This window comes from Alternaria incomplexa (assembly GCF_024043165.1).
Source record: "Alternaria incomplexa strain BMP 0042 chromosome Unknown scaffold_14, whole genome shotgun sequence".
NCBI lineage: Eukaryota > Fungi > Ascomycota > Dothideomycetes > Pleosporales > Pleosporaceae > Alternaria > Alternaria incomplexa.
The window spans coordinates 280,151-292,400 of record NW_026249863.1 but is presented as its reverse complement, the minus strand read 5'-3'; the positions used below and the strand labels follow the sequence as shown (position 1 = coordinate 292,400).

The following is a 12,250-nucleotide window of genomic DNA, read 5'->3' as shown; positions in this document are numbered from 1 at the left end:
TGCTCGCCATCGGCTTTCACTTTGGCCGCCGTCATTCTGCGACTGTCACATCGACGTGTGGCGCAGCCCAAGCCGCCACCCTCATTGGCGCTCGCACAGTCCGAAGACAAGCTAACACTAGGGGAAGCTTGTCCATGTGGTATGCCATTCTTGCGACACGCGACACTGACGCGTTCGTTGGTAGTAACTAGTGAGGCCGCGTCTGTCGTTCAAGGTTAATGTGCAGTGTGGAGGAGTTCCCTGTCAGCGCTGTCCCCAGTCTAGCGACGCTACAGGCACCTTGCACCACCTGCGCGAGGTTGGGCGCTGCATGCATATCTTGTCGATATCTGGGGAAACAAGCAACTGATGCCCAGGCACAGATCTCGGCAAAGATGCGACTCCATTGGAAACCGCTGGCGTGCACTCGAAGCAAATAATTGGGGCCTTGTGGAGCCGGTGATCCAGATCATGCACAGCCTCCTAGTGTCCGCAACCAAGTCGTCACGCACACTTTTCCTTGACAGACAACACAACATGCCGTAAAGGGGCGCAGCCATCGCAGCGGCAACTGATAGAGTCAGATACAAGAGGCAAAGCAGCCTCTGTGACACACTCGAGGTCTGAAGCTTCACATTGCCAGTAGGAGTCTTACAGTGCACAACACTCACCGCTTGGACCATCGCCGCCGACGACTACCACTTCACTACTTCACTACTACATCTAAATCTCCACCTCCGCTCAATGTCGCTGCTCGTCATGTCAACAGACCCACCTTCTGCTTTTGAGCGATTATCGCCCTCCTGGATTCGCCGTCCCATGTCTCGAAGATCGACATCACCGCAAAAAGAGTCGCGGCCTACAACAGCAAACGGCCTACTTGCACCAGAACCAACATCAACATTCAGCAATAGCGATGGCACACGATCACCACGGTCAAGCTCATCTAGCCGCCGCGGGTCGATAATAGAGTTTGTCACCAGGTTCCGCTCTTCGTCCAACGCCAGTATCGCAAGCAACAAGTCGCAAGACCCAACAGACTTCAGTGAAATCGAGAACTGGTTCTACGGATTCCGGAGATACAACCAACTAGTCAGCACCACCTCATCAACAAACAAAGCAGACCAACCGCAAGACCTCTCGAAACCTTTCAAGAAGCTGACGAAGAAGTGCGGGGGTCAATTTCTGCACGGGCTACCAGAAGCAGTCTTTGACTTCTCACTCCTCTGGTGTCCCGCAGGCCACCTGACCAGGAAAGACAACAACGAACCATCCTGGAGCTGGACCGCCTACGAAGGTCCAATTAACTTCCCATTCGACCCAACAACCTGCCCCGATGTGTACAAACTGCCACGCAGCGAGGGCGAATGGTTCCAATCCGAGATCTTACACTTCCACGTCGGTCCTGAGTCGGCGCAATACACCGTCCGGCGGGAAAAAGAAAACTCCCTGCGTATCAAATACCCGCCTTATTTCCACGCGCCGCGCGGCTCAGACCACACCAACGAGTCCAACACCCTGCGCTTTACGGCGGCGACTATTAGCGCGGATGCGTTTACCGCAGAGCCCAACACATACGAAGGCAACGAAACCCCATCCTCACAGCTCATCAACTCAGACGGCAAAACCTGCGGCGCAATCATGGACTACGAATCTGAACTCTCAAAGCCCTCTTCCACCGGTCCTTTCGAGTTCGTGCTGCTGTCCAGGAACCTGTGGCGCGAACCAAATCCCGATAATAGCAAGCCGGGGTCGAATACTATGCATCCGACTGGCACGCCGATCTGGAATGGACAGCGTTTTATATGGGATGAGAGAGTTGTTGACCATGATGAGTGCTTTGAGATGGGGCCGTGGAAGATGCTGAATGTTATGCTCATTAAGTGGGTGGGTGAGTATGCGGAGAGGGTGGCGGTTGCGAGGATACATGAGGATGAGTGGAAGAAGCATAGTCCGAGTAAGCAGGATATTGTGCTGAGATGAGATGGATCTTTCCTTTGGTCATGATTAGAGCGATGAGATGGGTATGATGGTAGATATGCCGTTCAATAATGCTATTTTGAGCATACGGATAGCCGAATACGACTCGAGTTTATACGTCAGATCTGATTTTCATGAAATTGTTTGCTGACTACAAAAATTATCTCATGATCTCATTTCATGCCGCTACATGAATGTATGAGTCTAGCAGTCAGATACCCTTGGTACTCGAGACTCGGAGAGTCCACGTAGCCTCCACGACTACTCATGAACCTCCCTCGAGAAAAGCTAAAGTCATCGCATACCTCAAGCCCTCTCCAGCTTCTCCTTTTCCAGCTTCTTCTTCTCCCACTTCGCCACCTCCTCATCAATGCACTTGAAGCTCCAGTTTTGGTAGAAAGGCGGGTACAGGAAAGGCCTCAAGTCGAATCGGTTATCATCTGGCGAATATGCCTCCGCATGGTAGGAAGGCGTCATTGTCGTCATCTTGTGGCGGTTGATGGCATAGTAGTGGAAGAACCGTTTCACCTTGACTGCGACCTCGGTGGGAGTATACTTGTCGGACCATTCGTGTGCTAGGCGAACCCATGTTCCGTATGGACCAAGTTTAAGCTCTTTGCGGCATTTGCCAAAGACTCCGAGTTCTGCGTATGTCATGCCCATATCGACCTCGTCGCTCTGGACATAGTCTTCTGTGAGTGGTTCGAGTTCGGCCGTTGGGGTTGCGTCGATGAACTCGCCGAGAATGGGCAGGTCAAATTCGTGCTGAGCATAAAAAATGAAGCTCTTGAGGTCGCTTTTGGAGATGCTGCCAATGGGGTTGAGGTCGGCGCTGCTACAGTCGTACTTGGTGAGGTACCCACGCAGACACTCGTCGACGTTTCCTGAGGCAAGGACCAGAAGACTACCTCCATTAGGTCTACCCCTAGTTAATGGGAGCATTTGAGCGAAGTAGTACGCTTGCACTAGACGTGTGCGGGCCTGTATATTCTGCAATGCCAGATTCTCAGCAGGCGAGCCTCCATGAGCCTTGAATCGCGGCGTGAAGCCAGACGCCTTGGTCAAGTTATTCTTTGTGGCGAAAAAAATGTCGTCGATATCGGCCTCAACATGGTAGCATCCAATGTCTTCGGCTAACCTCTTGGCCCGACTCCTGGTCTCTTTGCTTGATTGCTGAGACATGCCCATGTATACGGTATGAAGAATGCCGTTGCATATTTGCTCTGGGCTTGTAGGTACCCAGTCTTCGCCGTGATAGGGGCCTACGATGCGGCGGACATCCTTGAGAACTTGCTTGTTGCCGTCCTGCACAGCCTTGTACACGAGGCGGCACATGGAGAATACCAGAGTTGCGGTGGCGCAGCTATCGATCCCTCCGCTGAGGGGCAGCATGAAGCCAGCCTGACCGGATCGACGGAGGTAGTCCCAAAGCCAGCATGCAGGTCCCAGAGCAATCTCTTCTTCGGGTCGATGGTAGCGGAGCGGCTGTACTGGAGTGGGGCGGATGTTGGGATCAAAGTCTCCGTCAGATGACAGGCGGAAATCCGCCCTGAAACGCTCATATCGAGGAGCTGATGCAGCTTGTAGGCCCCGCGAGGGATTTGTCCTGTATGACCAAATTTCTTCCTATCAGTTGTTAGCACGAACAATAAGACGTCGAACAGCTTTGCCAGCTGCGCAGCTAAAGCTTAGCATAAGAGAAACATACTAGTAAGAAGTTAGTAAGATACCTTTAAAGCTATTTGTAGCGGCTACTATACCTAAGTCGATAGTTGCTGTGATAACCGCAACGTCTTCCAAGGAAAATTGAGATGCCTGTGCTCTCACGGTTCCGTTCACGAGGACCATGCTGGAGCCATCGTAGTACAGACGATCACCATCGCATCCCCTTTGATTGCTATAAAGATACGCGCCACCGCACTGCAGTAGTCAGTCTCACAAGCAGTTAGTATAGCTAGATCGAAAATACCTTGGATGTCGCAGTTCTGTAAAGGTAGAGACATGATGTCAGTGTAAGTCTCACGTGAACTTCGAACATTTCAAGACTTACCGGATCAGATCGAGCCTCGTGTCGAGCTTACGGAGCTCATCTAGCACGCGATGTTAGCGTACTTTCCTTGCTGTATATATGAGGTACTCACGGTGAGAACCTGACGAATTGATGATGATGTCGACGCCCGCTAAGCTCAAGTCGATATGTGGTGCCCGAGGTGTGAATAGCTCTTCGCAGGTCTCGTAGCCTATTGAGCAGTCGAGAGCAGAGATGATGGCGTCTCCGATCGGAACGAAAGCTGAATCTTGAAGAGAGCGCGCAGCAGCGGGAAGCTCATGTAGTTCGTATTGCTCGACGCGTTGGGGTGGAGACCAGGGTATGAAGTATCGGCCTTCTCGATAATTCCCGGCCATCGCGAGGCTCATCTTAGGTCTAATCAACAATATCTTGCCGTCAAGCACAACAATTCTCGCGTTGAAAAGGCTCCCGGAGTGCCGAACTGGCATGCCGACGTCATAGCATATGCCGTCGAGTTCGCGATCCACGAGCAAGGATGCAAGCATTTGCCAGCTGTGTGTGACTGTGTCTTGTTCAAGAAAATGGTCGAGACACCCATATCCAGGAATCGACAGTTCTGGCGTGGTGACATAGCGAGATCCATTCGCCTTGCTGAGCTTTATCGTTTCTCTGATTCTGCCTGTGTTGCCTTCGTAGTCCAGAGCCCAGTTATTGAGATTAGATGTAGAGACTGTGACAAGCCTTCTCATGTTGAGTAACTTGAACGTTCCGGTTGTGGTGGGGTGTAGGTTGGTTGAAGTCGAATTGATGGAGTGGGAGAAGAGTACAAAAAGAAAGGAAAGCCTGGAGGAAATGACTCAAGTAGAAATTTGGGGAAGGTCCTCAGGAGTTTTATTTTCAGTTTCTTGTGACTTGCAAAAGGTAAGTGGTAGTGTAAGCAGACTGAACCACTGACTGGCGGGGTTAACATGCCAAGGCGCTAGGGAATCTAGAGTCTAGTCTGAATTCAAGCGCCACCAGGGACCTAGCCGCAAACCCTTGAAGCCCGTATCGCAATCTTGCCAGTCAGGTACCAGTGATTCTTTCTTGTGACACTCTCTCTTTAATTCTTGCGGTTCGCGGGTCAGCATCTTGCATGACGTCCGCCATTTGCAAGGCTCGCTGCTCACCCGATTGCCGACGACATACGCGTATCGGCTAGTAGCCATTTGCTTTCCCTGCGTCGGTTGTGCCCAAGCGGGAGTTGTGGTTGGCTGCCACTAGAACTGCCCGACGCCAATCCCTAGGTAGTGGCTTTTGAAGGTGGGTAAACACATAGCGGTAGACCCTTTCTCCGCACGTCTCTTCAAATACATCAATGTCGGATTCAATCGACCATGCGATTGCACGCACGCAGGCCAGGCGACGGCGTCGCATAGACCATGCGGATCTAGCGAGGGAGCGGGAGAAGACGTTCTATCGGTAGGCTTATCTCCTTTGGCATGCGCCACCTGGAGAGCTACACTCACCAATGTCACCATCTAGGTACTACCCTCGTCCAGGCTCTCACCTTCCCCAGACAGATGGCCCTGCAAGCCGTCACTCGTCGCCAGGACCGGCTCCCAAGTCGCAGACGCCCCCGACTACCCCGCCGCCCTCTCTAGACTACGCCCCGCGAGCGTCGGACGACAAGGCCCTGACGGCGTTTGCGCAGTTGGGAGCGCTGCGCCTGAATGCGCGGAGATGTCTCATATCCTTCTTCGACAGGACCGACTGCTTCCTCCTCGCTGAAGCTACGCGCACTCTGTCGTTGCAGACTGGCGAGCCCGAATTCGAAGACGACCGTTTGTGCTTCGGCACCACCATCTTCCCCAAAGAACAGAGCCTCTGTAACTACACCGTCAACCTCGCTCCGAAGTACAGCACGCTCCCTCTCGACGATCCGAGCGACCTTCCTTCCCTCGTCGTCAACGATCTCAGCAAAGACAAACGCTTCTGCAACTTTCCCTTTGTCCAGGGCCCACCATACTCGCGTTTCTATGCCGGAGTACCAATCCGCAGCCCAAGCGGCCACAGCATCGGCACATACTGCGTTCTGGACGAGAACCCGCGGGACGGCTTGTCGCCGCACCAACTCGCTTTCTTGAAGAGCATGGCAGGCACAGTAATGCGGCACTTGGAAAGGACCAGGGCAGCTGAAGATCATCGCCGGGCCAAGATCATGGTCAAGAGTCTGGGATCTTTTGCTGAAGGGAAGAGTGGCTTGGAGAACTGGACGGTCGATCCTTGGGATCAGGAGACAGGGCAGTCGTCAGGTCTACCAGATGCGATCATACCCCAGCGCCAACGTCCTTCTGCCAATTCCGACGCTGCGCAAGATCCAGTTGTGCTTAATGGAAACATTGATCCGGCTATGAGAATCCCGAAGGACACTCCACCTGCAACCGGTGCGCCGCCGAGCTTAGTCAACGGAGAGACAGCTGATAGTATGCGTCCGGAGATGACTACTACGACGTCGTCCACTTCCACGAAAGGCTTCACCAAGACTGATCAAAAGGATAGAGTGGCCCCAGAACTGAGGGCTCACTTCACACGGGCAGCGAACATGATCGTCGACTCAACCGAGGCAGAAGGCGTGGCATTCTTTGACGCAAAAATCAGTACCTTTGGAGGTCTTGTCGACGATGACTTTGATCCCGATCAGCTACCTGAGCCGGACAAACCTTGCGATATATTAGGGGCGGCGCTTTGCAGAACCGATCGCGACACAAAGCCGCTACCCAACACCGGAGAATGCATCTCAGAAAGTGTTCTGAGACACCTCCTGCGACTCTATCCACATGGCCAGATTTTCCATCTCGACGACGATCCTGCAACTCCTTCGGTCGCCTCGCCATCGACAGCTGGCGTGGACGAAGTCGAGTCAGCCGACGGGTTTCCGTTCAGTACACCGCGCAAAACAGAATCTACCAGGAGCTTAGACGACGAAGCTTACTTGAGGAGGGTTTTTCCGACCGCTCGGAGTTTGATACTTTATCCATTGTGGGATCCTCATCGCGAACGCTGGTTTGCCACGGCTGTCATCTGGAGCTCGGAACCGAAGAGAATCTTCACAACCGAGCAAGAGCTCAGCTATCTGGCAGCGTTCAGCAACTTTGTCATGGCTGAGGTCGCTCGTCTAGACACAAAGCTAGCTGATGCGGCAAAGGCCGATTTCATCTCGTCGATCAGCCACGAGCTGCGGTCTCCACTGGTATGTACACAAAAACGAACCATCCGAAGCGCATGCACTGACCTTAACTAGCACGGCATTCTGGGAATGACAGATCTGTTGAAGGATTCCCCACTGGATGGCCAGCAGGTATCACACGTAGCAACAATCGAGACATGTGGAAAGACTCTACTGGAAACTATCAATCACGTAAGTTGTTGCAGGCTGCATCAGATACTGCCACTAACTTTATAGGTTCTTGACTTTGCCAAAATCAACAATCTGACCCGGGGAGTTTCGAAGCGCCAGAAGAAGCGGACACAGAGCGCGAAGCACATGATCAGCCCAGGCCAAGCTCATACCAATGACATCATGACACTAATCAACGACGTCGATATGAGCATACTGACAGAAGATGTGGTCGAGAGTGTCTTCGCAGGCTACACCTACGCGAAGACGTCTGCTCAAACATACGAGTTAACCGCCTCTAAAGTAAACAAGCCGCCGATATCTATCATTCTCGATATCAACCAGAGCGACAACTACGTCTTTCGCACGCAGCCTGGCGCATGGCGGCGAGTCATCATGAACCTGTTCGGCAACAGCCTGAAGTATACACCGGGTGGGTACATCAAGGTGAAGCTTGAGGTGAAGCGGAAGCCTGAAGACGAGGACGAGACCTGTGAGTTTCGATTCTCGGTGACCGACTCTGGTATTGGAATGTCAGAGGACTATATCAACAACAGGCTCTTCCACTCCTTTGCGCAGGAGAATCCTTTAAGCCAGGGCACAGGCCTAGGTCTTTCGATCGTCAAACAGATTGTGGAATCTCTGGGAGGTGAGGTAGAAGTGCGTAGTGAGAAAGACCGCGGCACCAAGTTTACAGTCACATGTCCATTGAAAGAGTCACGAATGTCTCCCAACTTCTGTGCAACCGGTCCAGAAGGAGAGAAAGATCTGCAGCTACAACAGGTCACTAAGCGCACCAAGGGTCTGAAAGTGAGATTCGACGGTTTCAATGAGGAAGAGGAGTACCACGTTAGAGACTTGAAAAACAAGACAGCGTCGAAGCTATCGTTAAAGGCGCTCGACAGCCTTTGTGCTGAGTGGTTCGGCATCGAAAGATGCGAGGAGGGCGACAATGCGGCCGAACCAGACCTGATCATCGCTACCGAAACCTGCGCCAAAGCGTTACGGACTACGTACAGCCAATCTCCCGGTCGAGTGTCTCCAACCCCTGTTATAGTCGTGTGCCAGGGCGCCGCATCAGCACAATCTACAACAGCCATTACGGTGCCGGGGATAATCTTCGAATGTATCGGCCAACCTGTCGGACCCCACAAGATGTCGAAGGCCCTAGCCTCATGTCTCGATCGACACGCAAGACGCGCAGAGACACAGAAACTGGACGTCAAGTCCATGATTTCACGGATAACAGAGCTCAGTCTAAAAGAGGAAACAACTCCCCGTCGCACCGACCACCTGCATGTCGTAGAGCCATCCCGACCACAGCTCACCAGCATAAGTAGTGCCCCCGAGATACGCTCAATCAACAGCAGCCCACCCAGAACATCCAAATACCTAAAACCGTCGCGCGCACTGCGATGTCTCTGCGTCGACGACAACCCCATCAACCTCCGCCTCCTACGTACCTTCGTCGACAAACTCGGTCACCAACACGTGCTCGCCGCCGACGGTCTCGAAGCACTTGAAGCCTACAAAGCCGCCAGCGACGAAGAGTCGCGCATCGACGTCGTCCTCATGGACATCAACATGCCCATCATGGACGGCCTCGAAGCCACTCGCCAAATCCGCGCCCACGAAATCCGTTCCAACCTCCCCAAAGTCACCATCATCGCCCTCACCGGCGTCGCCGACACAGACATCCAACAAGAAGCCAACTCCAGCGGCATCAACCTCTTCCTCATCAAGCCCGTCCGCCTTGCTGATCTCGAAGTCATCCTCAAAGGCGTGGTTACCGGCCAAGACAAAGCGAACCTAGAGCTTGAAGCAGAGAAAGAGCGGATTAAACAGGCGGAAGCGAACGCTATCCTCAAAGTCGAAAGCGTGGATGAGAAAACACGCAGTATCAACGTGGGTGTGGCTGTCGTCAAGGGCGAGGACGATATACAGAAGGCGGTTAAGGTGTTCGAGCACAAGAAGAGTGCGTCGGTGATATGACAGCGCATAACGAGTATGCATCAGCCTTTCTTGATGCATGTGCTAAACAAATCGCGGTAGGGCGCTCATACGCATCATCGGATGACCCGTATTCCCCCCGTAAAACTTCCGCGCATATTTCCTCGTTGATCACGAAGTTGGGCATGGACAGGAGGAGTGAATGAATGAACAGGGAAGGGAAAAGCATTCACCTACGCATTTTGGCGTATACTGCATTTGCTCATTCCCATTTTCCCACTTTCCGGCGCGCAAAGGAAAAGAGAAAAGTTGTTGTCAAGAGCGAGCTTGACGAACGGCAGAATGCATGCATGGGGTTGGCAGGCATGTTTAGGCGATTATACCCTTTTCTGTCTTGCGGTTTTACTGTTTCTGCGAGTTCTTGTCCTTTTTTTGTTTTCCAGCTATGGTGTTTAGAGAATTGGCGGATGCGTTCAAGGCGATGGTTGGCGTTTTTTGTTAGGATCTGATCATTTGACTGGTCTGGTAGCATAGCGTGGCGTTTTCGCTTTTATGGGTTGACTAGACACTGGTGGGTCGATTGATGGATGGATGTATCATGATTAGGGTATTGCGGTATGGAGAAATAAACATCAAAGTTAAAAACACACTGTGTGATTGTTGATGTGTTGTGTGCTGTCGGGGTTTCGACTGACATGCAGTTAGAGATACATCAAGTGCTGGCGTAGATGGAATCTGATCTGGAATCTGACAAGTTACGAAATAATGATTCAAAGAGAGTGTGAGTAACTTGTATATAGCTAATGTGGTTATCGAACCCTTATCATGATAATAATAATAACAACACCTGATCCAATCCCATCCTATCCAAATCCAAGCAAAGATCAATCTCCGATCCAAAAGCGACTTCAGAAACTCGTAGGAACTCGAGCTGATTAGCTAGTCTAAGCACCGAGCAAGTCATTGAGCATAGAGTTGTCCTCCTCCCTCAACATGACCATGAACTTACCGACAGCCGGGCCCATGATAACAAAGACCTCAGCAGCCAGAACGTGGGCAAGAACAATGAACATGCCAACGATGATGAAGAAGTTCTTGAAGAACAACTTGATGAGACGGCGGCGAGCCTCCCAGTTGAAAGACCTCCATGCATCCAAGAAGCCAACGACACCGGTTCCACCCATCATCTTGCTAACAACCTTGCCGCCAAAGGTGCGGTCGAAGGGGACGATGGTGTCCTGGTCCTCAGGGAGAATGGAAGCTTCGATGCGGATAAGGGTGACCATGGCGGGGAGGCAGAGGAAAAGAGTGCAGACGATGACAAAGACGAAGAGGGTGAGGATGCGGACGGCGAGACCAGTCCACGCAGCGCAGGAGCTGATCTTCTCCTGCTCGAGCTTGTGAAGACCCATGAGCATGGCTACGCCGAAAGAGAGGTACAGGCTGATGTATGGCATAACGGAAGCGATGGTGGCGGGGACAGCGAGAGTCTTCCAGTGGCTCTTCGAGGGCATGCGCTGCCAGAGGCTCTGCTCGGTCGGCATGCCGACAACCTTGTGTGTCCAGACTGCGTGTACGTTGGCGAGAACGGCACCGGTGATACCAGCGACGATGATGGGCTGGCCGGGAAGCATGGGTAGAGCGCCGTTGAAGAAGGTGGATACGATGCCGGCGAGGAACGAGTACAGAATGTGGACGCGGAAACCGCGGAAGCGTGCGAAGCGGCCGGCGTTGGCGACGAGGTGACGGAGCGTAGCGCGGATAGACGAGGTGATGGGCTTCTGGTTCACGAGGGTGATGGTAGGGCCGGTCTCGAGGAGCGTCTCCTTCTCGTCTTCCTTGTCGGAGGCCTCGTAGGTCGTTGGCGAGACGGTGATGGCGACCATGGGGGACTCGACCATGCAGAGGGTGGTGACGACTTCATTGAGCATGTAGGAGATCTGTTGGTGTCTTGTTAGTACGGGTTCCGGAGATGCCAACGAGACATGGGGTACTTACGAGGCTGATAGCCACACTCGCAATGAAGATGCTAATGTAGATGACAACGACGCCCCAGATCGGGACGTCTTCTGGCTTCAGTTGGGTAGACTCTCCATTGCGCACAGGAGCTCCATTGTGCAAGGCGCGCTTGACAAACGTCGCCGTGTGAGGGTGCGACACAGCGCGACGAGCGAGTTCGACGAGGACCGTCATCTTGTCTGAGATGCGTAATCCGTAAACTCTCAAGTCGAAGTAAGAAGTCGTATATCCTGCAAAGTCGCAGTAGTATGAAAGTTGAGAAAGTGAGAACAGAAGAAACAGAAAAGGCAGACGGAAGTAAAAGGGTTGACAGGTGTATTGAAGTTGGCGCCGTCACAGCGCGGCACGGCGTGAGAGACAAGGAGGCGAAGTTCAGGCCAAGGCTATGCTGGCCCCCATTGACGCAACACGACGGCTGCCTGCTGTGCACGGACCACGTGCCGGTTAGCCGCCGATCTATAATTGGTCTCGTCCCAAGTCGATGCGGAGAATCGAATGTGCTGGAGTCGATTCACTGCATCTATGTTCCGACGTATGCGGTGCTCCACGACAATGTGATGGCCGTTTCTTTCATCGCGGAGGACACATGTGCTCTACTGACTGAGTTTCAATCCTGCATGTTGGCTACTGTATATGAGACATGTTCAGCGCCGCACCTGAGGCACAGTGATGGGCGAGCACGTAATCCAATACCTTCAGGCAACCTGTTGACAATTGGGGCCGATCTTGGGCGCCTCGTTCCACCCACTAATATCAATGTTTCACAATACGCGTTCAAGTGAACAGTTGTAAGAAGACAATATTTCATTATACCTCCCATCACACAGATGACGAGAAAGACAACTCCCATACCGTGATTATGTACCGGAACCCCACCCATGACAGACAGACAGGACTATTTCCAAACGCTGAGTGTAGAGAATACATGAATG

General features: G+C 52.6%; 4 protein-coding genes across 4 annotated transcripts; 2 read left to right on the top strand and 2 right to left on the bottom strand.

The window, feature by feature from the left end:
• Positions 1-723: 723 nt before the first annotated feature.
• J4E90_008823 (uncharacterized protein) lies at positions 724-1,962 on the top strand (the record flags this gene model as incomplete). The annotated part of the gene is made up of 1 exon (XM_051438345.1): positions 724-1,962. The coding sequence occupies one exon, from the start codon at positions 724-726 to the stop codon at positions 1,960-1,962; it is 1,239 nt and encodes a 412-aa protein (XP_051287655.1).
• Positions 1,963-2,265: 303 nt separating this feature from the next.
• On the bottom strand, positions 2,266-4,515 carry J4E90_008822 (uncharacterized protein; the record flags this gene model as incomplete). Its single annotated transcript, XM_051438344.1, has 5 exons — positions 2,266-3,581; positions 3,720-3,879; positions 3,929-3,944; positions 4,010-4,049; positions 4,101-4,515. 5 exons carry the CDS (start codon positions 4,513-4,515, stop codon positions 2,266-2,268), a joined length of 1,947 nt encoding a protein of 648 aa, XP_051287654.1.
• An 812-nt stretch (positions 4,516-5,327) lies between these two features.
• Positions 5,328-9,341, top strand: J4E90_008821 (uncharacterized protein; the record flags this gene model as incomplete). The annotated part of the gene is made up of 4 exons (XM_051438343.1): positions 5,328-5,431; positions 5,495-7,202; positions 7,254-7,370; positions 7,416-9,341. The coding sequence occupies 4 exons, from the start codon at positions 5,328-5,330 to the stop codon at positions 9,339-9,341; spliced, it is 3,855 nt and encodes a 1,284-aa protein (XP_051287653.1).
• Positions 9,342-10,243: 902 nt separating this feature from the next.
• On the bottom strand, positions 10,244-11,492 carry J4E90_008820 (uncharacterized protein; the record flags this gene model as incomplete). The annotated part of the gene is made up of 2 exons (XM_051438342.1): positions 10,244-11,239; positions 11,298-11,492. The coding sequence occupies 2 exons, from the start codon at positions 11,490-11,492 to the stop codon at positions 10,244-10,246; spliced, it is 1,191 nt and encodes a 396-aa protein (XP_051287652.1).
• Between the last annotated feature and the right edge of the window lie 758 nt (positions 11,493-12,250).